This window comes from Danio rerio, chromosome 7, assembly GCF_052040795.2.
Source record: "Danio rerio strain M-AB ecotype USA chromosome 7, GRCz13ab, whole genome shotgun sequence".
In the NCBI taxonomy this organism is placed as follows: Eukaryota; Metazoa; Chordata; class Actinopteri; order Cypriniformes; family Danionidae; genus Danio; species Danio rerio.
The window spans coordinates 41,176,903-41,204,840 of NC_141027.1; the positions used below are offsets into that span (position 1 = coordinate 41,176,903).

Below are 27,938 nucleotides of genomic sequence, written 5' to 3' on the forward strand. Positions count from 1 at the left end.
AAATCATTATGAAATGTCACATTTATTTATTTTTAAGTGGAAATAAAATGTGATGAGCTACAATCTACTAAATCTGTTCTGTACAGTACAGTATATAACAACAACAATAAAAAAAGAGTTGAAAAATCTATAGTTATTGGTCAACAGGAATCAGTTTTTTTAGCAGATGGATATTTTGTATAATTCTGTCTAGACATACAGGGTTTGTTTACACTAGTTAACATTTCATACAAAAAATCATAAATTATTTGCAAAAAAGAATCATTGTGTTTACAGTTGACAACAAAACAGTTTTGCAGTCAAGTTTAACAATAAAATTATGTATTAATTTATATTGATTTATTATGGTATTTATAACTGTAAAGCTCTACATGAATTTTTTACCTTTATCTCATCCGTACAAAAGTATAATGTATTTATTTAGAAATCCTTTTAAAAATGCAACCATCCTGGGTCTTTATGGAGCTTTAATAGGACTATAAAAGTCCAGATTTTGTTAGAAAGGCAGTAAAATCAAATGCAATTGGCTGACAGATATTTATACAGTACAGTACAGACATCTGTTGTGTAAATCTTGGAAGAATTACCCCAGAATCAAAGCAGTGGAATATGATATATGTAAATCAAACACACCTTTAATGAGGTACTTTGTCACAAGTGAAAAGTTAGGTAAACATAATCAGTACATCAATTTTAACAGCATTGTAAATAAATAGCATTGCTGGCTTGACAATATGACAATACTTAATCAAATAAAATCCAACAAACCATTGGTAATGTGAAGATTTAGCCTTGAAACTGTCAACAATTTTTTGAGGTTCCAATATAAAATGTCATATTTACATTGGCTAGATTTGTCTCATCTTCCTTTTCTATATTAACAACAAACAACAAATCAACAAATCAGTTCTTGAATACTGAATATATATATATATATATTATTTGGTCCACAGCAGGTATAAAATGTAGCTATAAAACTAAAAGTTTTTCTTTCGCCATTGTTAATCTCTGCATACCTGCCATTGGTGTGAAAGCTTGAAACATGTACGTTTAATTCCAGAATGCTCGATATTATTTCATTCCTGGATCTGCAAGGTCGCCTACGTCTATGAAAGCGTCCTCAACTTCAGCCTGCCAAACAGAAAACACAATGACGGAAACAGCACAAATATTGAACAAATCGCACTTTTGACTCAACAGAGCATGTCATATTTTTGTGTGATGTAATTACTGTGAGCAAAATCCTATACAAAAGCTGTGAAATGTGTGACTTGCTCTTCACTAAAGACCTATATATTACAACAGCACTGGAGTGGAGAAAAATTCAACACATTTGTGAGTGGTGAGTGTTTGTCTGCGCCGGGTCTTCAGTTCTAATGTGGCATGTTGGTGAGGTTTTATGCACCCTCCTGTCATTTATGCTGGATGTGGCGGCTCTCACATGGCTGACTTACTGAAGCATTTTGACTTCATGTTAGTCACGGTGGAAAAGTAAGCACCAAGCAAATCATTCTTTAAGTGTTATTGATTGTTTAAAATGTGACATCATGGAAATGAAGGAATCTATAGAAGCCAATGTTTATACATGAACACTTCTAATTATAAAGGTTCTTTATTAGATAGCCACATGAAACCCTGCTCCATCCATGAAACCTTTAATGATTGTGCATACTTATGGCCATTTTGTCATTGTTAAACTTATTTTGGCTGTTATTCCAAACAGCATACATTTTTGGCTAAGGTTTGAATTTTTTATTAAATGGTAATATTTAAATGATAACATTTCACCCTCATACCTCTGCGATATTTAATGCCATTGCTATTTAAGCAAAATATCATACATTCTTAGTTACAGAGCATGTCTTTGCTGGCAAGCAGAATGACAGAATTGTAAATATTTTGTTAAAAAAAAAAATTATAAAGACTTGACTTTAATTACTATAAAATAAATTGTTATGAAATTATATAGTTATAATTATGTGGGTGTTGGTATGGAAATGTTTAATCCAAGACTAGTAGCAAAGAAATATTAATAATAATAATAATAATAATAATAATAATAATAACAATCTGCTTAACACAGGTGTGGCCAAACTCTGTCCTGGAGTGTCTTGCAAAGTTTAGTTCCAACTCCAATTAGACACAGCTGAACCAGCTAATCAAGCTCTTACTAGGTATACTAGAAACGTTTAGGCAGGTGTGTTGAAGGAAGTTGGAACTAAACTATGAAGGACCGAGTTTGGGCAACCCTGGCTTAACATGTAGGTCAAATAATAGCTTTTTTTTTCGTTAAATAGTGCATTATGTAAACAAACTATCATTTAAAGAGTTTTTAAAGAGAATTTTAAATGAATGAAAGTTTTGGCAATTTTTTTCAGGACGGATGATAGCAAAGAAATTCTATATCAATTTAAATAAATTAAATTTGATGCTATATGATGCCCTTTTGAATTTCTGCACTCTGTGGATCCAAGTAATTTTATTTTCATATTGGTGCACAAAAGCGTCTTTATAGTGGAAAAGATTTATTCCGATTTTTCAGAATATTATTTTCAATATATTCACTCAGAGGCTTTTTGGGGAACCAAAATGCTTTCCTATTGTATTGCATCACTTTTGGACTTTTATTTTTCATAATTCATACTTGTATGTTTGCGTTCTTTGACCCCCTTCGATGTCTTTCATATCCCCTCACACCTGTCTGTTTTCTTTGTGATCTCTGGTTTTGTGAGGTTGGTCTTCACGTTTATGGCTTACATTAGTCTACAGTAGAAGTGCTTTAAATCGCCCCACCCCCTTCCAGTCAGACACTGAGTTACAGTCATAAAGATAAAGGTTGAGGTGCTTTCCCGACCTGTGTAGACATACAGATCAAACTGCCTGCCAACATCATGCATACTGCTTTACGTATTAGGAAGTCATTTGGTTTGAGTGATTGAACACCAATCGGTCCCTTGTGATTTAGCTTCACTGCTCATTTTTAGTGGGTCTATAGTGCACCGTTAATAAATACATTTTTCAAGTTAAGTTTATTGGAGTAGGTTTTACAGGACAGTACCATTTCAGTATTTCTACTTCAAAATTATGTTTTATGCAATATATCTTTGTAAGTTACTTTGTGTAATTGTAAATATAACAATTTATATATGATTTTTTCATTTTTCTATTTCGTATTTTTGATTATTTATAGGGGACTTGATGTTTTACACTTCATTTCCTGAAGTTGCAGAAAAGTGAAAAGGGGTAACGATTTACTTCAAGGGAGTATTTATAAGATTGTCATGACACCTTTAATAATGGTCATGCCTAACTGAGCCTGGTTCTCTCAAGGTTTCTTCCTTCACTTCATCAATGGTGAAGTTTTGTTCCTTGCCACTGTCACCACTGCCTTTCTTGCTTTGGGACTTGTGGAGCTGTGCATCAATGGATTGGACAGTGTATGGACTTTCAGCAGTGAAAAATCACCATGAACTGAACTAAACTGAACTTCAACTGTAAAAACTAGACTGACAACTTCAATATTAAGCTGCTTTGACACAATCTAATGTAAAAGCATTATATAAATAAACATAAATTGAATTTAATAATATTCATGACATGGCCACTATCATTAGGTGTTATTTGCTCAGTTGTAATTTTATATGTAAGTGTAATGCTGTTTAAGATGTGTTTATCATGACAATTTGACTTAACTTAATACATCACAAGCTGTGTTTGTCATGACAACTTAATAATACAAAAACAAGAAAACAGTGTCTTTATCATGACAGCTTAACATTACCAAGACAACATAACTTGTCATAAATCTGTCATAAACATTATGCTATGTTGTTATGTTATTAGTATTGTTTAACTTGTTGATGCCAAGTTGTCATCAAAGACATCTCAAACTATGGCTGTGTCTCATTTCAGAGGCTGTATCCTCTGAAGGAGGTGTGTGCACACAGGCCAATCTAGCCTACAGTGGACAGATTTTGTCAGCTAGCAACAGTAACAGCTGCCGTTGAACTTCTATTAAGCTTATATTTCCCCTTTGGGGTGAGCAGTGGCGCAGTAGGTAGTGCTGTCACCTCACAGCAAGAAGGTCGCTGGTTCAAGCCTCGGCTGGGTCAATTGGCGTTTCTGTGTGGAGTTTGCATTTCTCCTTGCATTCGAGTGGGTTTTCTCTGGGTGCTCCGGTTTCCCCCACAGTCCAAAGACATGTGGTACAGGTGAATTTTGTAGGCTAAATTGTCGGTAGTGTATGTGTGTGAATGAGTGTACGGATGTTTCCCAGAGATGGGTTGTGGCTGGAAGGGCATCTGCTGGTAAAAAACGTGCTGTTTAGTTGGCGGTTTATACCGCTGTGGCGACCCCAGATTCAAAACGGGACTAAACTGAACAGAAAATTATTGAATGAATATTCCCTTTGATCCATACATGTACACATAAAACTGTAAACTGTCTATAAATTCACTTTTTAGTAAGACACTACATACTCTGGTTTGTTTCTTTAACATGTGTTTAGATATCGACATGAAATAAACCTAATTCACACATTTAAAACTATAATCCAGAGTTTTTTTTTAAAAACGTACTGCTATTATCAGTGCGCAATTAATCTAGGGATGTTCAAGGTCGTGAAGAATCCACCAGTTGTGTCCTTCATTATCTGGTAAGCGAAGGATGCATTTTGAGGCTGCATTTGAAGATCCCTTCAAATTTTTCAATAATGAGACAGTCTTCCAATGCATCCTTGGGAGGATGCAACCACTAAAATGAGACACAGCTAATGTCACCTTACCATTTAAAATGACCTAACGAGAAAATGACACTTAGTGACAGTTGTCATAAGTGCATAAAATCTCATATTCATAACATGCCAGTCTACACAGCAATATCACCCTGCAGCCCAAGACTATTTACTCACTGAAGCTAAGCAGGGCTGAGCCTGGTCAGTGCCTGGATGGAAGACCACATGGGAAAACTAGGTTTCTGTTGGAAGTGTTGTTAGTGAGGCCAGCAGGGGGCCCTCAACCTGTGGTCTCTGTGGGTCCTAATGCCCCAGTAGAGTGAAGGGGACACTATACTGTAACATCAACTGGGGCGTCAGCATCAACGCTTCCTATTCACTTTGAATGGGTGACGTCAGGCTTTGCCAAACTGCATTGTGGATCCGTCTGCGCCACAACAGAGGCATTGCCCGCTGCAGAAGTTGGGACTAGCTCAACTTTTCAAGCGCCGATGGAAGCGTCAGCCAATCAGATCGCTGTATGCAAATACACCAGCTAGACAGTGGCCTATTGCTGACTGAATTCAAAGCCTATTGCTGACTGAATTCAATCATTGGCTGACGCTGCTATGACGATGGTGTTAGCCCCAACTTCAGACACGCCTTCAGTCAAGCGTTGACGCTGAAGCCCCGTGTGAATGGGGCGTAAGTGAGTGCCATCTTTCGGATGAGATGTTAAACCGAGGTTTTGACACTCTGTGATCATTAAAAATCCCATGGTACTTCTCGTAAAGAGTAGGAGTCTAACATCGGTGTCCTGGCCAAATTTCCTCAATCGGCCCTTACCCATCATGGCCTCCTAATCATTCCCAACCACCGTATTGGCTCTATAACTGTCTCTCCACTCCATCAATAGCTGGTGTGTGGTAAGCGCACCGGCGCCGTTGTCCTGTGGCTACCATTGCATCATCCAAGTGGATGCTGCACACTGGTGGTGGTGTGGAGAGACACCCTCATGATTGTGAAGCGCTTTGGGTGTATGGCCATACACTATAAATGCGTTATATGAATACACAATACTTACTTATGAACACCACCTTCAAGTGTGTAACCAAAAAGGACATTTTAAACAGTTTGTGCTTACAAGCTCTTTTTTTCAAGTAATTGGAGTTTACATGAAATGCTTAAAAACAGCAAAAAAAAAAAAAAAAAAAAAAAGAAATTGTTGAAGATAATGGTTTGTTTGTATTAAGTTTTGTTAACATAATTTCATGGTTGCCGAGATTTATTTGTGCATGAATTCAGCCAACAAAAATATTAAAACTAAGACAAGTATATATTAAAATAACAGGGGTCTTAGTGTCCTTTCATAAATCCGAATCCTCAAAACTGTCCACATGTGTGATAAATGTTAATAATGCAATGTCTAAAAGAGTTTAGATGATGTGTTGGTGTATCTGCTATAGCTAGCTATCAGCTGTAGACTATAGTGACTCATGCCATAGGCAATATGGGACTGGCCAAACAGGGACTAACAAAATCAAATAAATAGAATACAGAGGAAAAATGTACCACCTCTCAACCTGGTGCAAGCTTTACAAGCATGTGTCATGTGCCTGTCTACTGAACTTCTGCCACATACTAAACCAACTGCCCTTATTAGGCTTTCTGAAGAAGCAATAAGCTGAACGACGAGACACATCAGTATTCAGTGTTTAACACTGAATTGTATATTGCTGTTGGTTAACAGTAGGCTCAAAGTATTTTTTCATTTCCACTTTAAGGACACACCTGGAAGGGCTAGTGCAGGTTTGTCTATCTGTCTATACAGTAATCCCCCCTTCTTGTTCTGGGAAAATTCCACAGATTCGAACCACACCTTTCAAATGTTCTAATATGATACTCATCTACAGGAAACTATTATTTATTAGACTACACTGTAACTAGATAAAGTTGGCCCTCTAAACTAAAAAAAGTCATGTGGGGGCTTCCGGTTGGCATGCGTGTGGAGTAGCTGCGTCTCGCTCACGCTCCCACAGTTTCTTTATAAAACTTCCTTTTTCGAGCCCAAAAGATATCAACTTATCAGTATATTAGTCGGTCTACTATTGTGAAACGTTCTGTGAGATAATGGCTTCAAAAGCAAGACACAACACTAAGAAAGACGACGTTAGAAAGGATGAAGCACAGGCTAGCGGGAACTTAGCCGACATTACTTCTTTAAAAATGCTACTGGAAGAGCACAGAGCGGAACTGTCTTCCGAATTTAAATCGGCGTTTTCCAGTTTGGAGGCAAAGATGGATACATTACACACCACTGTGAATGACCACGAACAGCGGCTTCTTTCACTTGAAGCAAATGCTGACGCCAGCAGCTTGACTGTCAGAACACTGGAGTCGGAGTACACAACCTTGGCTGACCAGCATGCTAAACTCAAAGCTAAAGTTCTGGATCTAGAAGGGAGAAGTAGGAGGAACAATATACGAATCTTCGGCCTACCTGAGATGATTGAAGGTCCTCAACCTTCCACTTTCTTCACAGAGTTGCTTATGGAAGTTTTTAGCGCGAGCCTCTTTACCTCTCCTCCCGAGTTAGATCGTGCTCATCGGGCTCTTACAGCGAAACCAAAACCAGGGGAGAGACCCAGATCCGTGATAATCCGCTTTCATAAATTCCAGACCAAGGAATTGGTTATTCGCGAAGCCCGTAAGCTGAGAGGAAAGCTTCAATATCGTGGTACTCCAATATTCATCAACGAGGACTATAGTCCCGAAGTACTGGAAATGCGCACCGAATACCGAGCTGTAATGAAGGAACTATACACGCTGGGTATGAGACCGTCTCTTCATTATCCATCCAAACTTTTCATTACTACATCGGACGGTAAGAAGAAGCGGCTGCCGTCAGTTCAGGAGGCCACCGAGTTTCTTAAAGCTTATCGGCGCGAGACGACAGATGCTGTGTGAGCAGTACTTATCTCAACCTCTGGAAATTTACTAACCCGATGCGGTTTTTTTTTTTCTGGATCTGACGTACTAATCTGACATGCGGCAATCTGGGCATTTCAGATAATAGTCAATTATACTATTTAAGGTTGGTGAACTATTGTTGATGCGTCATGTGTGTAAAGTTCTATACGAATGTTTCAAGGTGCTTATTTCTACCTATATACCTCGTTTGTATGCTCCTGTAATTCTATGAGCCAAGTGATGTTCACTGGACGTTTTATGACTACTGAGACTCACTAAAGCTCACTTGGCATGGATCATTTTGCATTTGTGTGATTTTAGGACTTCCAACAATGTAGGTTTGTATACCTATCACTGCTTAAGAGAAGCGCTATGTCGACCGTCAATTTTTATACTTGCTGCTTTTGTTAATGACCGTTTGTTCTGACCAGTTGTTTCTTTTCATTTATGGGCTAATTTGTATAGTTCTGTGGAGCTGGGGCCCAGTATGCAATCTCATTAAGAGATTGATGTGTAGCAGGTTCCCTGCTAGGGTTTATATTGATAAGTTAGGAATGGGGTTTAGGAATCAGGCTTTGGTTCTGTATTTATTTTTTTTGTTTTGTTTTTTGTTTTTGTGTTTTATTCTTTCCTTTTTGAAGTACTTCATTTTTCTTTTATATTTCTCTACTTTGCTCAGACATGAAACTGTCTCATGGCAGATTGACAATGGCTAAGACTAAAGAGAGTTTCAGCACACGATTCATTTCATGGAACGTTAAAGGGGTGAACAACAATGTCAAAATGAGCCGCATTCTATCTCATCTTCAACACCTTAAAGGTGACATTTTTTTTCTTCAAGAGACCCACCTTAAAACAACTGATATACAACGGCTTAAAAGAGCATGGGTGGGCCATCTGTATCACTCAAAGTTTAGTGCGCGTGCAAGAGGTGCCGCTATTCTTATTCATAGAAGTGTCCCTTTTGAGTTAACAGATGTTGTATCCGATCCTAATGGGCGTTATGTCATAATTACCGGCAAACTTCGAGATGTGTCTGTCATTATGGCAAGTATTTATGCTCCTAATTGGGATAACGACATGTTCATATCAAATTTTTTTTCAGCTATTCCTGATATTGAAAATAGATATATTATTTTAGGGGGTGATTTTAACTTTGTTCAGGACACAGTTTTAGATAGATCCTCAAACAAACCGAGTCCATTAACCAACTCAGCCAAAATTTTAAACACATTTGCACAACGATTAGGGCTATCTGATCCTTGGAAATCAAAACAGACCACTAGTAAGGCCTATTCTTTCTTCTCCAACGTTCATCATTCATACTCACGAATAGATTTTTTCTTAGTAGACAACAGACTTCTTTCCAATATATCGAGCTGTGAATATCATAGCATCGTAATATCAGATCACGCTCCTACTTCTGTTGATATAAATTTTTCTCAGTTTAAATTTTTTTACAAACCGTGGCGCTTTCCCTCTCTGTTTTTGACTAGAGAGGAATTTAAACAATTTTTGTCAGAACAAATTACCCTATTTTTTGAAATTAATGACACACCAGGCATTAGCAGAGGGACCCTTTGGGAAACGCTTAAGGCATACTTAAGAGGCATGATAATTTCCTATATATCTGGTACAAATATAGCCAATAAGCTGAAATTAGATGCAGTTTTGAAGGATTTAAAAAACTTAGATGATCAGTATGCTGCTAAACCGAACAAAGATCTGTATAAGGAACGGCTTCGTCTTCAAATGGAATTTGATCTTTCAACCACAAATAATGCAGAAGTTCAACTGCTTAAATCTAAACAAAAAATTTTTGAAATGGGTGATAAGGCAGGTAAATTACTAGCGCATCAAGCTAGAGCATCAGCAACATCAAGGCTGATTACAGGAATAAAGTCACCACAAGGAGAAATTTTCCATGACACAAATAAAATTAATAGCATTTTCTCTGAGTTTTATTCAGATCTTTATACTTCGGAGCTTCCATCAGATAGTAACTGTGGGGAGTGGCCCTTGGATAAGATCACATTCCCTAAGATTGACAGTAAGACCCTTGGTGATCCAATATCAATCTCTGAGGTGGTAGAAGCTATCAAACTTTTACAAAGCGGCAAGTCACCAGGCCCTGATGGGTTCACCATAGAGTTCTATAAGGCATTTACTACATCAGTAGCCCCTGCATTACAGAACATGTTTAACGAAGCCTTTTCTAAGGGCTACTTACCTCCCACCTTATCATTAGCAACAATTACTTTGATTGCCAAGAAAGATAAAGATCCCCTCTTGTGTAGCAGTTATAGGCCCATTTCACTATTAAACGTGGATTACAAAATTCTAACTAAGATTTTATCCTTGCGGTTACAACAAGTGCTACCCCAAATAATTCTAGGTGACCAGACAGGTTTTATGAATGGAAGACACTCTTTCTTTAACACAAGGAAACTCATAAATATTCTCAATATGCCCGATTCAGATGTACCAGAGGTGGTTTTGGCCCTTGATGCAGAGAAGGCGTTCGATAGAGTGGAATGGGGATATTTATTTCGTGTAATGGAGAAATTTGGTTTTGATGATGGGTACATTTCCTGGGTCAAATTGTTGTACGTCTCTCCGCAAGCATCTGTGTTAACAAATGGTGTGTTTTCAACTCCTTTTTTGCTCCAGAGGGGCACTAGACAGGGCTGCCCTTTGTCGCCTTTACTTTTTGCCATTGCCATTGAGCCCTTAGCAATCTGGCTTCGTGAGGATGTTAAATTTAAAGGTATCAAACGACTAGATAGAGAGTATAAATTATCCTTATATGCGGACGATCTTTTACTTTTTATTTCTGACCCAGTGGTTGCTGTCCCTATTATTTTGAACATTCTAAACCAGTTTAGTAAAATTTCAGGGTACAAAATTAACTTTCATAAGAGTGAGCTGTTCCCTTTAAATCCTCTGGCAAAAAACCTTACACACTCACTTTTTCCTTTTAGATGGGCAGTTGATGGATTTAAGTATTTAGGTATCATTGTGACCAAATCTTTAAGTGGAATGTATGTCTCTAATTTTATCCCGTTACTTAAAAATTGTGAATCTGACATGGAACGCTGGTCCAAACTTCCCTTTTCTCTTGCTGGACGCATAAGCCTAATCAAGATGATTGTTCTTCCCAAGTTTTTGTACTTATTCCAACACATTCCAATTTACCTTAAGAAAAAGTTTTTTATAGATTTGGATAAATGTATCACCTCCTTTTTATGGGGAAATAAACCAGTTCGAATTAAGAAATCTATTTTGCAGCTCCCTAAAAACAGAGGGGGTTTTGCACTTCCAGATTTCTTACATTATTATTGGGCTTGCAATATTCAAAAGATTTTATATTGGAGGAACAATATAAGTTCTGAACTTCCGTGTTGGGTTTATCTGGAACTGTCTTCAACTCGCCTTTCTCTGAGCTCTGTTTTATCCTCTCAATTACCGTTACCTGCAAAGGTCAGCTCAAATTTAGTAGTATCCCAATCAATTAAGATATGGACTCAATTTAGGAAACACACAGGTTTACATAGGTCCTCCATCCTTTCTCCAATATTTAAAAACCACTGTTTTGCACCATCTAATACAGACGCAGCTTTCAGAGTATGGTTTAATAAGGGCATAAAAACAATCGATGACCTCTATGAGAGTGGCATTTTCTCATCCTTTAATAACCTTTCTAAAAGATTTGATCTACCTAATTCACACTTATTTCGTTTTTTTCAAATCAGGCACTTTGTGCAAAAACTCTTTCCTCATTTTCCAAATCGACCTCCTGAATCTCCATTAGATAACTTATTAAAGCTTGAACCACACTCAAAACATTGCATTTCTACCATTTATAACCTGAATCACAATATTAACCCAAGCTCTGCAAATCAAGCCAGAGGTGCTTGGGAAGAGAACTTAGGTTTTCAGTTCTCTGATGAACACTGGGAGCATATTCTTGAGCTCACACATACCTCTTCTATATGTGCAAGACATGGGCTAATACAATGTAAGATCCTACACAGGGTTTACTACACTAATGCTAGACTTGCTAAAATATACCCTTCTGTCAGCGATGCATGTAATAGGTGCAAACAATCACCAGCGGATCTCATCCATATGTTGTGGGAATGCCCCAAATTATTTGTTTATTGGACTAAAATATTTAAAACTTTAAAAGATGCATTCGGCATAGATCTGGATACAAATCCACTTTTGGCCATTTTTGGGTTTGCAGTAAATGCCAACCTTTCAGTAATGGTCCAAAAGGCTTTAGCTTTTACTACTTTAATAGCGAGACGTCTCATTCTTTTAAAGTGGAAACATGTCACTCCACCATCTTTTGATGCATGGATAAAAGAAGTGTTTACTTGTATTAAATTGGAAAAGATTAGACTATCACTTACTGGTTCTTTAAAGACCTTTGACAAGTTGTGGCGCCCCTTTTTAGATTATCTACTAGCAAACTCTCTTGATTCTGAAACTGAGCAATAACATAGGAATAAAAACATATTTATTATTTATTTTCATCTTATTTAGTTATTTATTTTTTTAAATTTTTTTTTTATCATGGTTAATTATTAATTTTATTTATTATTATTATTATTTTATTTTTATGTTTTGCTTTGTTTTTTTTTTTTTTTTTGTTTTGTTTTTTTTTTCAACAGAGGCTGTTGAGGGAGGGAAATGTTCAACTGGGGTTGGGGTAGGGTAAACACTAACATGGATGGATAATTATAAAATGACTGTTATGGTTGATATTCCAAGTAAAAACCTAATAAAAGAAATTTGAAACAAGTGTAAAAAAAAAAAAAAAAAAAAAAAAAAAAAAAAAAAAAAGTCATGTGTAACTTATGAATAAAACTATGTGTTTTAGTATACAGAAGTGTTTTCTAGAGATTCAGGATAATTGAGAACATTAAAACTGGCCTTAGATGTTCCATTAAACTAACAAATGTCTTTGCTCTGTATGATTATTAGCAGAATCTAAGCCTTGAACAAATCCCTAATATAAAACACACAGAAACATGTCTAAACCATCTCTTAAAGCAAGTTTGTCTGGAGTTTATTGAGCTCTATTAATAGATTTTGGAAAGCTGATTTTGCTTTTGAAGCTACTACAAGACTTTAGAGCCTGTAAAACAAGGTAAGGATGTTAAATAAGCTCACAAATACACTCTTGGACTTTCTCAATCATTTGTTTTAATTTTTTCTTATTTGCTTTTTTGGTTTAAACTATTCTGATTATCACATAAGTATGTTATTGTGCAGCAATGATCCGTTGTTACACCAAAATAAAACCCCAAACAGTAGTAACAGGACCAAAAGCTCAAGTGTGAAGATTAAAATTATGGTGGAGATTTTAAATAGAAAACCAGCTACAATTTCAGTTCTTTGACAATGGGTTTTCCAAATGGAGCCCTCTTTCAGTCATAGTAAGGGAAGCTGGTCATTCTAATTCTGTGATTTCTAGAAAATAGCATCTTTACAATGTCTCCAACTCAAGTACCCCAAAAAGACTGGACATCCACAAAAAGCAAATGCATGAGAGGACTTGATAATGTAGAGAATCTCAATAGACGACTAACACTGCAGCTGGATCTGTGTGTTTTGAACATACTGTATGCTGATATTCAGTAATTCAATATATTATGATAATAAAAATGAACAATATAAATATTCTGGGCAATTGAAAACACTGTGAGTAATTATTTATTATTTAAAATTATAGGAATATTTTTTAAATATTTTAAGTGTTTTAAGAATATTTAGATTATTGTTTATTAACATTATTACATTATTCTGGCCTACAAAGTTAAACATCCAGTGACTATAATGTAGGCCTCTTGTTAGTCAACTCTGTACAGTAAGGTTCCGTGTTAACATCAGATAATTTAACTAAAGTCAATGTAATGACAGCTACAAAACTTTAGTGTTACCCATTGTACTTTATCTTCATTTTGCAATATAATTAGTTTTAAGCATTGATGTACTCTAAACATGTGAATGCAATAGAGCTGTACATCAAGTATTTTTAGGTTACTATTTGTTAAAATAATCTTTTAAGTCAATATGGTGATAATCGTATATGACAAAAATGTACACAACAAGTACATTTGACACCGTCAGAATGCCAAGTGCACAGTCAATGTAAATGTTTAAGATTTGTACTGAAAGTCTTGCCACTGATTAAATCTCTCATCAGCAGAAAGAATCATAATACTAGACTACTATGAGGAGCACGTTGATTTGACAGAGAACCTGTGTAGTTTTTACTTTAGTTATGACAGCAAATATAATTCATTTGATTTGGTAAACATTGAGTTTGTTGGTTGTGAGAGATTAGCGATGTCTGTGAGAGACTAGTGATGTCCTGTTAGTGATGTCTGTGAGAGGCAAGTGATGTCCTGTTAGTGATGTCTGTCTGTGAGAGACTAGTGATGTCCTGTGAGAAACTAGTGATGTCTTGTGAGAGACCAGTGAAATCCTGTAAGGGATGTCTGTAAGAGACTAGTGATGTCTCTTGCGAGACTAGTAGTGATGTCCTGTGAGAGACTAGTAATGTCCTAAGAAAGACTAGCGATGTCATGTGAGAGACTAGTGATAGCCTGTGAGAGATTAGTGATGTCTGTGAGATACTAGTAGTGATGCCCTGTGGGAGACTAGTGATGTCCTGTGAGAGACTTGCAGTGATGTCCCATGACAAACTAGTGATGTACTATGAGAGACCAATGATGTCCTGTGAGAGACTAGTGAAAGCCTTTGAGAGACTAGTGATGTCCTGTGAGAAATTAGTAGTGATGTACCGTGACAAACTAGTGATGTCCTATGAGAGACCAATGATGTCCTGTAATGGACTAGTGAAATCCTACTAGAGACTAGTGATGTCCAGTGAGAGACTAGTGATGTCCTGTTGGTGATGTCCTGTAAGAAACTAGTAAAATCCTATGAGAGACTAGTGATGTCCCGTGAGAGACTAGTGAGGTATTGAGAAAAACTAGTAATGTATTGTGAGATTCTAGTGATGTCCTGTGTGAGACTAGTGTTGTTTGTGAGAAACTAGGGATGTGAGACTAGTGTTGTCTTTGAGACACTAGTGATGTCCTGTTAGTGTTGTACCGTGAGAGACTAGTGATGTCCTGTTAGTGATGTCCTGTGAGAGACTAGTGTTGTACCATGAAATACTAGTGATGTCCCGTGAGAGACTATAGTTATTTCCAGTGAGAGAATAGTGATGTTCTGTGAGAGACTAAAAGTGATGTCCCATGAGAGACTAGTGATGTATTGTGAGATACTAGTGATGACCTGTGTGAGACTAGTGTTGCCTGTGAGAGACTAGTGAGGTCCTGTGGGAGTCTAGTGATGTCCTGTTAGTGTTATCTGTGAGAGACTAGTGATGTCCTGTGAGAGACTAGCGTTGTACCGTGAGAGACTAGTGATGTCCTGTTAGTGATGTCCCGTGAGAGACTAGTAATGTCCTGTCAGTGTTGTCTGTGAGACATTAGTGATGTCCTGTGAGAGACTAGTGATGTCCTGTGAGAGACTAGCGTTGTACCGTGAGAGACTAGTGATGTCCTGTTAGTGATGTCCCGTGAGAGACTAGTAATGTCCTGTCAGTGTTGTCTGTGAGACATTAGTGATGTCCTGTGAGAGACTAGCGTTGTACCGTGAGAGACTAGTGATGTCCTGTTAGTGATGTCCCGTGAGAGACTAGTAATGTCCTGTCAGTGTTGTCTGTGAGACATTAGTTATGTCCCATGAGAGACTAGTGGTGTTCTGTTAGTGTTGTCTGTGAGAGACTAGTGATGTCATGTGAGAGATTAGTTATGTCTAGTGAGAGACTAGTGATGTCCTGTTAGTGATGTCCCATGAGAGACTAGTGATATCCTGTTAGTGATGTCCCGTGAGAGACTAGTGGTTCCCTTTTAGTCTTGTCTATGGGAAACTAGTGATGTCCTATAAGAGACTAGTAAAATCCTATGAGAGAATACTGATATCCTACGAAAGACTAGTGATATCCCGTGAGAGACTAGTGATGTTTTTGAGACACTAGTGATGTCCCATGAGAGACTAGTGGTGTCCTGTTAGTGATGTCTGTGAGTGACTAGTGATGTCCTGTGTAAGACTAGTGGTGTCTTGTGAGAGACTAGTGATGTCCCATGGAAGAGATTAGTACTGATGTCCTATTGGTGATGTACCGTCAGAAATTAGTGATGTCCGGTGACAGACTAGTGAGGTCCCATAAGAGACTAGTGATGTCCCTTGAGAGACTAGTGATGTCCTGTGAGAGATGAGTGATGTCTGTGAGAGATTAGTGATGTCCTGTGAGGGACTAGTGATGTTTTTGAAAGACTAGTTATGTGTCGTGAGAGACTAGTGATATCCTATGAGAAACCAGTAATGTCCTGTAAGAGACTGGTGATGTCCTGTTAGTAATGTCTGTGAGAGAATAGTGATGTTTTTGAGAGACTAGTTATGGCCTGTGAGAGACTGGTGATGTCTGGGTAGTGATGTCCTGTGAGAGAATAGTGATTTCGGGTTAGTGATGCCTTTGAGTGACTAGTAGTTTTGTCCTGTGTAAGACTAGTGATGTCTTGTGTGAGACTAGTGATGTCCTGTGAGAAACTAGTGAAATCCTGTGAGAGACTAGTGATGTCTGTGAGAGACTAATGATGTCCTGTAAGAGACTAGTGATGTCCCGTGAAAGACTAGTGTTATCCTGTTAGTGATGTCTATCAGAGATGAGTGATGTCCCATGAGAGACTATTGATGTTTTTTTAGAGACTAGTGATGTCCTGTGAGAGACCAGGGATGTTTTTGAGAGACTAGGGATTTCCTATGAGAGACTAGTAGTGATGTCCAATAAGAGACTAGTGATGTCCTGTGCGAGATTAGTAGCAATGTCCCGTAAAAGACTAGTAGTGATTTCCTGTGAGAGACTAATGATGTACTGTGAAAGACCAATAAAGTCCTGTGAGAGACTAGTGAAGTGATGTAGAAATAGAAGTGATGTCCTGTGAGAGAGTAGTAAAATTTTGTGGCAAACTAGTGATGTCTTGTGAGAAAATGATGTCTCATGAGAGACTAGTGATGTTTGCAAGAGACTAGTGATGTACTGTGTGAAACCAGTAATGTCCTAGGAGAGACCAGCGTTGTCCTGTGAGAGACTAAAGTGACTAGTTCCGCAGGTGTACTGAAGTTATTCAGCTCACTTCCTTATTTACTTCCTACATTTTTTTCACTGCGGTAAACTAGAAATTTTCCTTGCAATAGTTTTGCGCTGCAATCATTACTGTTGTCAAATTATTTCAACTGTTTTAAACAAATAGTATTTTAAGTGCCTTGATTATTGTTATTAAGTGCCTTCTTTTTTATTCATTTATTTTCCTTCGGTTTAGTCACTTTATTAATAAGGGATCGCCACAGCAGAAAGAACTGCTAACTTATCCAGCATATGTCTTACACAACAGATGCCCTTCCACCTTCCAACCCAGTACTGGAAAACACCCAAACACTCTCATGACACACATACATTACTACCAATTTAGTTAATTCAATTCACATATACCTCATGTTTTTGGACTGTGGGAAAACAAAGCACCAGGAATATACTGTGACAATACAGAAACTTTCTGTACTGCCCCTATTTTGTGTTTACTTCCTTTGTCACTGCCTTTTATAATGAGTTCATCCCCATTGGATGCTACAACCAATTACGATGATGTGAAATTATATAAAAGGGTTTTTTTTTTTTTTTTTCTGAGAGAGAGAGTTCTGACCTCCAGTGTGGGAGTGGTGTTTGCGTCACCAAGTTGCGTTGCGGGTGTGGCTCTGCCTGGGTCTGAGGAAGCTGAGGAAGAGATGCGGCGATGCTCAAGTTTTCACTGACTTGTCCTTTATAGCCACCGTAACACCAAGTTTCCTGGTAATTGCTGACGAGTGCCAGTCTTACGTTACCTTCGTGTTGAAAAATTACCGGTGCGATGTGTTAGGACACCTCCGAAAACGGCTGCCTGTTCATCATTTCTATCCGTTCTGCCAAGTCACCTGCCAGCCAGTGAACTGCTGACGTGTAACCTCCTGACATCACCACTGCAAGCCTCTTGGGTCAGTTTCACTCATACACTTACATACATACATTCTCCACCCAACCTCCCTTTATTTCATTTAATTAGTTATTTGAGAAATTTGAAAAGTTTTGTTTATTTATTTCTTGGTGTATTTGTTGTTGTTTTTTGAGAGGAATCTTGTTTTGGGTTACTTAAAATGATTGTAGGATATTGACTATATAAATATTTATTTTTGGTATTGTTGTTACTTGTAGTTGTATTTGCCATTTAAATTAATTCATTAAATCTTTCTAAGTGGAATTCGATTTTCTTGTTCTTATTTCGTATGGTTCTATGTTACTGTATGTAACGGAGGGTCTTGTATAAGTTTTGTTTTCGCTATCCTGGGTAATTAATTATAGTTAGATTTATTTGTGGCAAGGTTTAAAACTTGTCTGGCACCCGAAATCATGCATAAAATTTGTTAATATATGTATGTTATATTATAATATATTTTATTTTTTTTTGCCCGAGGGTGACTGCGTTAGAGGGAGATATTACCAGACGCACCGCCTCAACAGCACCTTCCGTGGTTCAGTGGTAGAAATCTCGCCTGCCATGCGGGAGACCCGGGTTCGAATCTAACCTAAGAGTTATTAATTAAAAATTTTTTTTTTGTGTGTGTGACCACCGTTACAATACCCACACAAAAACATGAGGAGAACATGCAAACTCTACACAGAAATGCCAACTGGTCCAACTGGGACTCAAACCAGCGACCTTATTGCTGTGAGATGACAGTGCTAACCACTGAGCCACCACAGAACATTATCCTGCTTATTATATAAACATATGTATATTTTTAAAAATAAACACATCTGTAAATTATATTTAGGTGGTTGAAAAAATTGCAGTATATAGTACTATAATGCAATACAGTATGTAATGTAATTCAGGAGGTCAAATGAACTTATTGTTATTCTGATCAAAAGTGATGCTGATAAATTGCTAGATAAAACTCCAGATTCAAACCCCTAAAGATGTGTGCTGAGACATTTGCATCTTTCCACAGTCCACACCTTTTGCCCACTAAACAAACCTATGCTTTATTTTCACATCTTTTCCTCCTCTCTTCATTTCAGGTTTGCTTCCTTCCCGTACAGTTGTGCTGCCCTCGATCACAAAACTCTGGCGACCGGAATGAGGTCATTATCCAAAGCTGTGATGAGGAACTGCTGCATTCTCTCTCCCTCGTCCTCAACTGCAGTCTTTTGGATCATTTTGCTCTTCGGTGACGTTACAACACTTATTTCAACACTAATTCCTATCTATCACCTCAGAAGCTGAAGCGTGCAGACACATGTAGTTAACAATTAATTTTACAATCAATATGAAAAATATTGGCTGTAATGTTGTTCAGTGAGCAACGTCCTGGAAGCTGTCCAGTAGACTACTGAGTGTGGGAATGTTTTGAAATCACAGCGCACTGTTCTTGTGGAATGTTTCTGAACACTCAGGTAGGAGGCAACACTTCCAATGGAGGGATGGTGCTTGTGTTTATGGCAGCATGTGATTGGGTGTTTAATGACGCTTTCGCTTTTCGGTGGTTACTGTGGTCAGCTGTGTAGAACGTTGACTAAATTTCCAGAGGAATTACTGTTGCTCTAGGTAATATGGCACAGGCCACAAGCACCCTAAGTTCATTAAAAAGATACTATCTGTGTCCTCAGGTCAAATGGCAATCGAACAAAGCATGCTGAAGCAGATGGTTTACTCTCATGTGCTCGCTTATTTGCATCCTCAACTTTCACATATGCCTGCAATTATATTTTCCTCTGCTGTCCATCACCATTTTACAGGGCCTTTGACATCCCCCTTTTCAGGAGTTACTACAATCAACTAAATGCAAAACCATCCTATAATATCCATTATAATATTATAAAGGGCTGTTAAATTCTGATTGGCTAATTTTTAAGGTGTGCGTTTATTTTTACACTGTTTAATTTGTTCAAGGCAGGTCTTGACTCCATTACAGTTCCACTTAATTTTAATAATTCAAATCAAAACCAAAAATCAAAACAAAAGGATTTGGATGATATGCGTAAGAAAATATTCTTACACATACTGTAGCAGTGGTTTTTTGGACCAAAAAACTGACAAATGACTTGGCATACTACATTTGTAGATTGTCTATAGGTGTGGTAACCATAGTATAAGTTGAACAATTGGAAAATAAAACACACTGACATGTCTCATCAGCACAGGTGTGCATTATTTTTGAATAATTCAATGGCCCATTATGTATTAATCGTTAATAATTAAAGGGCACCTATGATGAAAATCATCTTTTGTAAGTTGTTTGGACAGAACTGTGTACACTGTAAAAAAATCCGTAATTTTACGGTTTATTTCCAGAAGCTGGGGTGCCAGAAATAAAACGTAAAATAATGGACGTTAAATTACAGTAATTTACCATAAAATAACGGATTTTGAATTACAGAAATTTACCAGAGATTTACATTTAAGGACATTTATGTAATTTAATATCCTTTATTTTACTTTATATTTCTGTAATGGAACAACCGTTAGTTTACAGGGTTTTTTAAAGAAGTTGCCAGAAATAAACCATAAAATTAAGCATTTTTTTACAGGTAGGTCTAGTGTGTCCATAGTCATATTGAGGTGATATAAACACAATAAGTCTCTTTTTTTAATTTCCCGATGTTAATATAGGATCCAAATCTCTCCTATTTTGAGGCCCACCACAACATGTTGTAGGAGTGAGGCTTCCCCACCCACCAAATTGATTGACAGCCGTGTAATAACATGTCTCCGTAGTAACATATATATATATATATATATATATATATATATATATATATATATATATATATATATATATTAGGGATGTGCGGAGCAGCCGGTATTTGTATTTGTATTTGTATTTGTTGAGGGGGGAAAAGTATTTGTATTTGTATTTGTATTCGAGTAAAATTCAAAATGGCGCAAAAATATATATTTTTTCTATTACACTTCTAATTTACGTTATAGTGAAAGTATTGTTTAATTATACCCATTATATAAATTATAGATATGCAATATTGGCTGTTGTTTTTGAACATGTGATAAGAAATGTCATTGAAAAGAAAATAACATAGAAGCCATTATCTCATCCATGGTTAAACCAACAACTAATAAAATACCATTGTGAATATTATGAACCCCACCACCACTGTTCTTGTTGAAGGACACTGAATAGACAGAATAAAAACAAATAATACTTCAAACTACTTCAAAACTGTTCTTCTTCTGAAAGAACTTCTTTCCAATGGACAGAATTCCAAAAACTAATATTAACTAAATAAATCTTAATAAACCCCTGCCCGGGAGATCTGGCAGAACAAAAGTATTCTATATAATACTAAAAGATACAGCCCTGCTATTATCATCTGCCAGCCACAAAAAAAGACACAAAGTTTGTTTGTTTGTTTTTTTTATGTTTGAAACTGACTTGCTGGGACAGAATGTGGCTGTGTTGATGGTTTGGTGCTTGTGGAGGATTTAGTAGAACATAGCTGTGCTGATTGAGGGGATTGATGATTGTGGGGGGTTCACAGACAGTATCAGGAGAGGATGCTTTTAGTGCACTACTCAGAATGACAATTAGACATATCTGCAATTACAATTGTATTAGTACGAAATCAGATGAATTTTGACTAGTAACAATTGTAATTGATATCTCTGAGTTTTTACTAGTCATAATACATTTAGAGATATCTTTAATTTATCATATTTAGAGATATTTACAAATATATTTGAAGATATCTCTAATTAATTTACTAAAAGTCTAATTACAGTTGTAGATATCTTGAATTGGATTTTTGACTAGTCAAAATTCATTTGGGGATATATCTAATTACAATTGTGACTATTCAAAACTTATTTAGAGATATCTGCAAATATTTTTCAATGGAAGTCAATGGAGGAATATGACTAGTCTATCATAATATATTTGCAGATATTTCCAATCTGACTAGTCGAATTATAATTATGACAAGTCAAAATATAATTAGAGATATCTCTAAATATATTTATGGATAGTCTGAACAAGGTTTAAATGCTAAAACGGCTTGCCATACGCTCTCAGTAGCACAGTGGAGATTTCTCTAGTTATATCCTTTCAGTCGTTTGTTATGCAGTGACATGCAGTCAAATATTTCGCCAAACAGTGATGCGGTGACACGCAGTCAGATATTTTACCGGACAGATCCGCCACTTTTGGCGCGCATAAACAATCATAAAGCCCTTGTGCTGCAGGAATGAGGAGGTCTGCTGAAGGCGCGCAGCTGACGTGCAGTGAGAGGTTTGCGTCTTTAATAAACTACGGCAGTTTGCGATCACTGAACAGTAAGAATGATTAATAAATCCATATGAAACAACCCTTAAAAGTCACGTCTCGCTTTCAGTTTCGGGCTTTGGCGCGTTTTGTCTCTCTCTCTCTCTCTCACTCACTCACTCACGCGGGCATGCACTGTGGTCTCATGAGGAAACGCTGCTTTTTGATATAGTGTTTTTCTTGCTCCCGAATACAAATAATTTTTCAAGTATTTGTTCGAATCAAGTATTCGTAAAAACACGCTATTCGTGCCTTTCCGAATACCGTATTCGGGTTCGGCTCCACCCTTAATATATATATATATATATCAACAAAACAGGACATGCGCAGAACAACCAGGATTAAAAGATCTGTTCAGCTCTCTGTGATCATCAAAAGTGATCAAGAATGAGTTTTACAAGTTTAAAATGTTTTTAAAACAGTGCGTGTTTGTAATGAATTACAGTGATTTTACAGTCTTCATCAGCACAGCCTCATGTCAGTACAATTATAAAAGAAGACGCTTCAATCCCGGTTTGTGGACGTTAAATTAGGATTATTTTGTACATCAACATAACGGATATCCACACAGCAGTGAATATTAATGTGCATCCTGTCACATTTGCGAGCAAACACAGTGCAAATTTAAACGTGAATGCAGTGTATACGTGGCTGCTGTGTGTGCGTGAGTGACTGAACTTTGTAACGACATTGTGTGTGACTCATCGCAGCGCCACAACAAATACATCAAATAATCATGGGGATGATTGAATAAATTCTTACTGTAGTAATTCTCACAAACGTTACGTGAGATCTGCTTCCTTCATGTCTGTCACTCTGCTGTTTAACTGACACAGCCGAGGTGGAGATTGAAACATGGGAACGGTGGGTGGGGAGAACTAGCATTAAAGGCACAGGCAACATAAACAGCTACATGTCTTAAAAAAAGTCTCATCTTAAATCTTGAAAATGTTGTGAAATAGGTGCCCTTTAATACTAATAATATCAGTAAACTGCTTTGTTTGTTTTTTTTATCACGGAATGCAGGTAGTCATTATGAAAATGCTTGGTTTATGAATTACCCTTAGTGCTCACTAGCCCCCTTTGCCCCTTAAATCTCAGTTCACATTGAAACAGCACGTATTTGCGCATCTCTAAGACTCTCCTCTCCCTCCCGCTGTGTTGGGTTGACCTGGGGCTTGGCTGTCTTGCCTTGGCCTTGAGAGCACTGAGACTATGTTTAAGTAGAGGGAGCGGCTGAGTGAGGCAAATAAAAAACTCTTTACACACTCCGAGACGGAGCTGAGCTGGAACCTCAGGTACGTGATTGTGAAATTCCCCACGTTCCACTCCCTGCAGTCCACAACAACACAAAGAGCTGCCCGAAATCGAGGCTAAGTGTTCCTCCACAGAATGCTTGTCCTTAAGACCGTTTTGCTGTACACCGACTGCTTAGGGTCATTCTCAAAGGATTAGTCAATTGGGGCGGCACATGATCTTGTATGAGGTCCAGAATTACACCACATTGTGTTTGTTTGTGGGGCTTTTTCATGCTAAACATACAGTTGCGTAATCGAATGACCTAAAACATGACGTCTACATAATCGTTATGTCTGCTCCCATAGAATTGTTTTAGCATGATTAGTAATCTCATAACTGCTTATAAATGCAGCTATATGAGAGAAACAGGAAAATCACACTTCACTACAGCATCTGCGTCTGTGCTGATTTTTTAAAAAGTCAGCCACACTGATTTATTAACTTTCTAATACTCTGAAGGTAAAATAACTGTTGCAGAAATTGATTTAAAAGTAGTATTCTCACTGTACAAAATGTTCATTTGTGTTCATTTGTGATTTATGGGTACATTGTTTCTATTTATATGTGCTTCTGTTTAGTTTTATGTTATCTTAATTAAAAATTGTAAGGCAACTTGCTCCAGAGCTTTTTTGAGTTGCCTCAACTTTCAACCCAAGTACTGCACTTGACTCATTTGAAGTTGAGTCAACTCAAAAATGACCTGAAGGTGGTTGCCTTAAAATTTTAAGTTGTCGACTATTTACTATTTTTTTAGTGTAGCAGAACTACGTCTGTATATATTGCTCATCATACTATATTTGAACATATATTAATATATTAGCATTTCATTATTATATTATTTCAAACTACTAAAAGTCAGTAAAATCACTTAAACTGTCAAGTTAAACGTTCAACAATGAACAGAATAAATTAAGGGGGAGAGGGGTTAATAATGACATATGGGAAGCTAGTTTAAACTAATAAACTAATTAACTAATAAGTTAGTCAGTTCATATAGTGTTTGCCGTACTGTGGAAACCTATGAAAAGCCAGTCGGTGACACTTTAGATTAGGTCCCAATTCATAGTGTTAACAAACCATTAACTATCATTACAAGCTTTATAAACTACAAATTAGCTGTTTATTAATAGCTAGTAAAAGTTGGGTTTAGGGTAGGATAAGTGATGCAGAATAAGATCATTTTTTACAACCACTAATAAGCAGTTAGCATCTTAATAATAGGCAGGTAATCAGTAGAACCAGACAGAACCTGCTGACATTTTTTGCTATTTCTGAGCAGAATTTTATAAAAAGATCTGCAGATTTATGTGAAATGATTTCAGGAGTATGATAGCTAAAACCTGAATATATATATATATATATATATATATATATATATATATATATATATATATATATATATATATATATATATATATATATATATACCTTTTTAACTTTTATTTAATGTTTACAATACAAATCCAATAAGATGCACTTATTTGATAAACAAAGCAAGTCTCTCATATAATATATCTACTAAAATGTTACTTTACAAACTGTATTGTAAATAAATCATATGAACACTTTCATAATATTTAATAATATTAATGAAATTAATTTAAAAACTGAATAAATATAAATTACACACATTTACACAAGTAAATGAATAGACTCGATGATGGGTTAAAAATGTGTGGAAATCTGCAGAAATCTGTGGGCACAGATTCCGTGTGGGCTTAGTAATGAGCCAGTTAATAGCAGAAATTGTGACCTGAACTAAAGTACTAAGCCAGTCTGCACAATTCACTCCTCTTGGACATCAGTGGCCAGGTGGGCATAATATTTGGACACAAAGTAAGATCTGTTTGACCGTTTGCTAGATCTGGAGATATTTTAGAGGAGAGAAACTGCTTGATTTAATGCTATCCTGCTGTAATTTTCTTAATTGACTAAGACTCAATTTACAATTAAGCTAAATGGGTCAAAAACATGTCATCATTTAATGGCATTTATAAAATTTCCGTGGTCCAAAAAAAATTGGACACCTCAAGACTAGAACAAATAAGACAACAAATCATCTGTCATGCTCAATTGAACAAAACCTTCAGCAGGGGCCCTGATCTTCTTAATGTATTTCACAAGACAAGCAGCCACCATCTTTGATAGAGCAGTCTAGAAAATGTGTGAAAACAAGAGAAAATAAGACAATGAAACACATACCTTACCCGCTGCTATGGGCCAGGGAACACAGTGGTTACCATGGCTTAATCTGTCACTGAAGTGGACTTTAAGGGGTGACAGGGTTTTTGCAGGCTGATCTTTCTCCCAAACAGACAGCTTAGCATTTGTGTGCACAGGAAGAGCCTTTTCCAATATCTCAAATAAGCTGTTGGGCAGAAGAGCCAGCTTAATCTCTGTCTCCTGCTCTCTCGCTCTGGTACACCATGGAAAAGCACCTGATAAAGATAGAGAAATAATCAATTGTACACCGCACTCTTAATTATAAAGGTCCTCTCAATGGTTCCACGAAGAACCTTTGACATCTACTAAAGCTTTTGATTCTTTAAAGAGGGAAAAACTTTCTTTAGAGTGTGAAAATATTCCTCACACTATGAAAAAATTGTACTTTTAAAAAACTTTTCACTAAAAGATTCTGAAAGGAACCAAAATGGCAAAACCCCTTTTTTGGGACTGGCAGCTTTATAATAAAGAACACCAGATACATCAAAACAATCCTGGTTTTTACGTTTTGAAATCTGTACAACATTTACAAGAAACTAAATCCTGTAAATTGTACCCTTGACTTTAAAATGTCCAAAATGACAACAAAAGTTGGTGCTGATTTACTGCAGGAAGCACAATAAATAATGTAAGATCTGAGTGTTTTTAAAACACTAATTCGTCTGGCTTCTGTAACCGAGTTGTTCAGGTTAGAGGCTGATGGGACAACAAGTGATCAATCTGACAGGAATGTGACTGAAGCGATTAAAAAGTTGTCATATTTGGAAACGCTGTTATTCTGTGATTAATTCGGGTGATGGTGAACGCGCACATTCCGCACTTGCTGTGATAAATGAAGTTTCGAAAGTTGTATAATTGATTCAACCTTACGTGCAGCAACGCAAATGACTTGAGAAATAATGGTTCATTAGCGGGTCACACACGGATGTAAGAAAGTGAGCACACATGCACGTCGCAGCCTCACACAGACAGCAGTGGGAGAAACTGATGCGTTCACATCTCACCGCGTCCCTCCCCTGAAACCCACCTTCTTTAAAGGTTTTTTGCGCGTCTGTTTTGTGGGATAACATCAGAAGTGTTCGTCCCGTCGAGCCAATCAGGTCCCTCCCTACCTCAGATCGCAGCTATAATACATAGGAGTAAAGAGGCTTCTCGCATTAAGTGGCTGTGGCTTGAAGTAACGTTGTGATTTCGAGGTCAGTCTTACCTTTCGCATCCCCGCCGCAAACCTCCGATGCGTTATCAGTCGCACGTTTCCGCACCTGTCACGGTCGGGGCTTGGCGCTGCTGAGGGACACGCGTGAACCGAGGAGACGGCAAGGACATCGCCGGAGATCCGCGCCTCGACAACGAGAAACCCTGCTAGACAGACCGCTCGAGAACACCGCAGCGAGATTCAGCGTGCGGCAAAATGCGGCTTTTGACGAGAGTGCTGCTGGTGTCTCTTCTCACTCTGTCCTTGGTGGTGTCCGGACTGGCCTGCGGTCCTGGCAGAGGCTACGGCAGAAGAAGACATCCGAAGAAGCTGACACCTCTCGCCTACAAGCAGTTCATACCTAATGTCGCGGAGAAGACCTTAGGGGCCAGCGGCAGATACGAGGGCAAGATAACGCGCAATTCGGAGAGATTTAAAGAACTTACTCCAAATTACAATCCCGACATTATCTTTAAGGATGAGGAGAACACGGGAGCGGACAGGCTCATGACACAGGTAATTCTTTCGCCTTTCGAAATCTGAAAGTCGGAAAGTACAGTTGAATTCGTGCAAGGATTGTGAATTAGTCCTGTGCCATCAACAGAGGACCGGCTGCTTGCCTCCTTGCTCACCCTCATTGTGGAAGGCAGCGTGAAATATTTATGCGCTTCTTCTGATCATATGTATGCATTTGTCCGCGCGTTGAGACGCGTCAGGCGCGCGTTATCTGTTTTATAAAACGTGGATGTCCCGACGGATGAGTGCCGCACCTGATCTGAAGGGACTGTGGTGGTCAGAATATGTCAGTCTCGTGACAGCTAAATATAGATTGAAATATAACATACATGTTCATATCGCTTAGTCAGACAGACCGCAGCCTACCCGCTCGCTCGCTCGCAGCGGCTGCTTATCAGGGCATGAACATATTGACATTTCTCCAAGGATGCTCTCCGATTTGTTTCTACTTATTAATGGGCTAGGATGGTTACACTTAATGACAGATTAGAATCAGACACAATGGACTATCATCGCCTCTGTTCTTTGGATGTTATGCAGGTGTTTGTTCATCTGCCGACAGTTTTTTTC

At 37.5% G+C, this 27,938-nt stretch overlaps 1 protein-coding gene and 1 long non-coding RNA gene across 14 annotated transcripts in view; one reads left to right on the forward strand and one right to left on the reverse strand.

The window, feature by feature from the left end:
- LOC147843135 (uncharacterized) lies at window positions 1-27,647 on the reverse strand. Its single transcript, XR_015496030.1, has 3 exons — window positions 26,865-27,647; window positions 25,637-25,872; window positions 1-1,131 (listed from the first exon to the last, which is right to left on the reverse strand). It is a non-coding gene; the product is annotated as an uncharacterized LOC147843135 (long non-coding RNA).
- Window positions 1-27,938, forward strand: part of shha (sonic hedgehog signaling molecule a) — a 108,121-nt gene that overhangs the window by 74,046 nt on the left and 6,137 nt on the right. For 12 of the 13 annotated variants that reach the window (XM_087258776.1, XM_087258780.1, XM_087258777.1 and 9 more), the window contains one exon: window positions 18,882-19,030. Coding sequence is in view for 1 of the 13 variants with exons in the window: in NM_131063.3 (NP_571138.1) it covers window positions 27,069-27,368 (300 nt within the window). In the remaining 12 variants the exon portion in view is untranslated. 13 annotated transcript variants of the gene reach the window in all.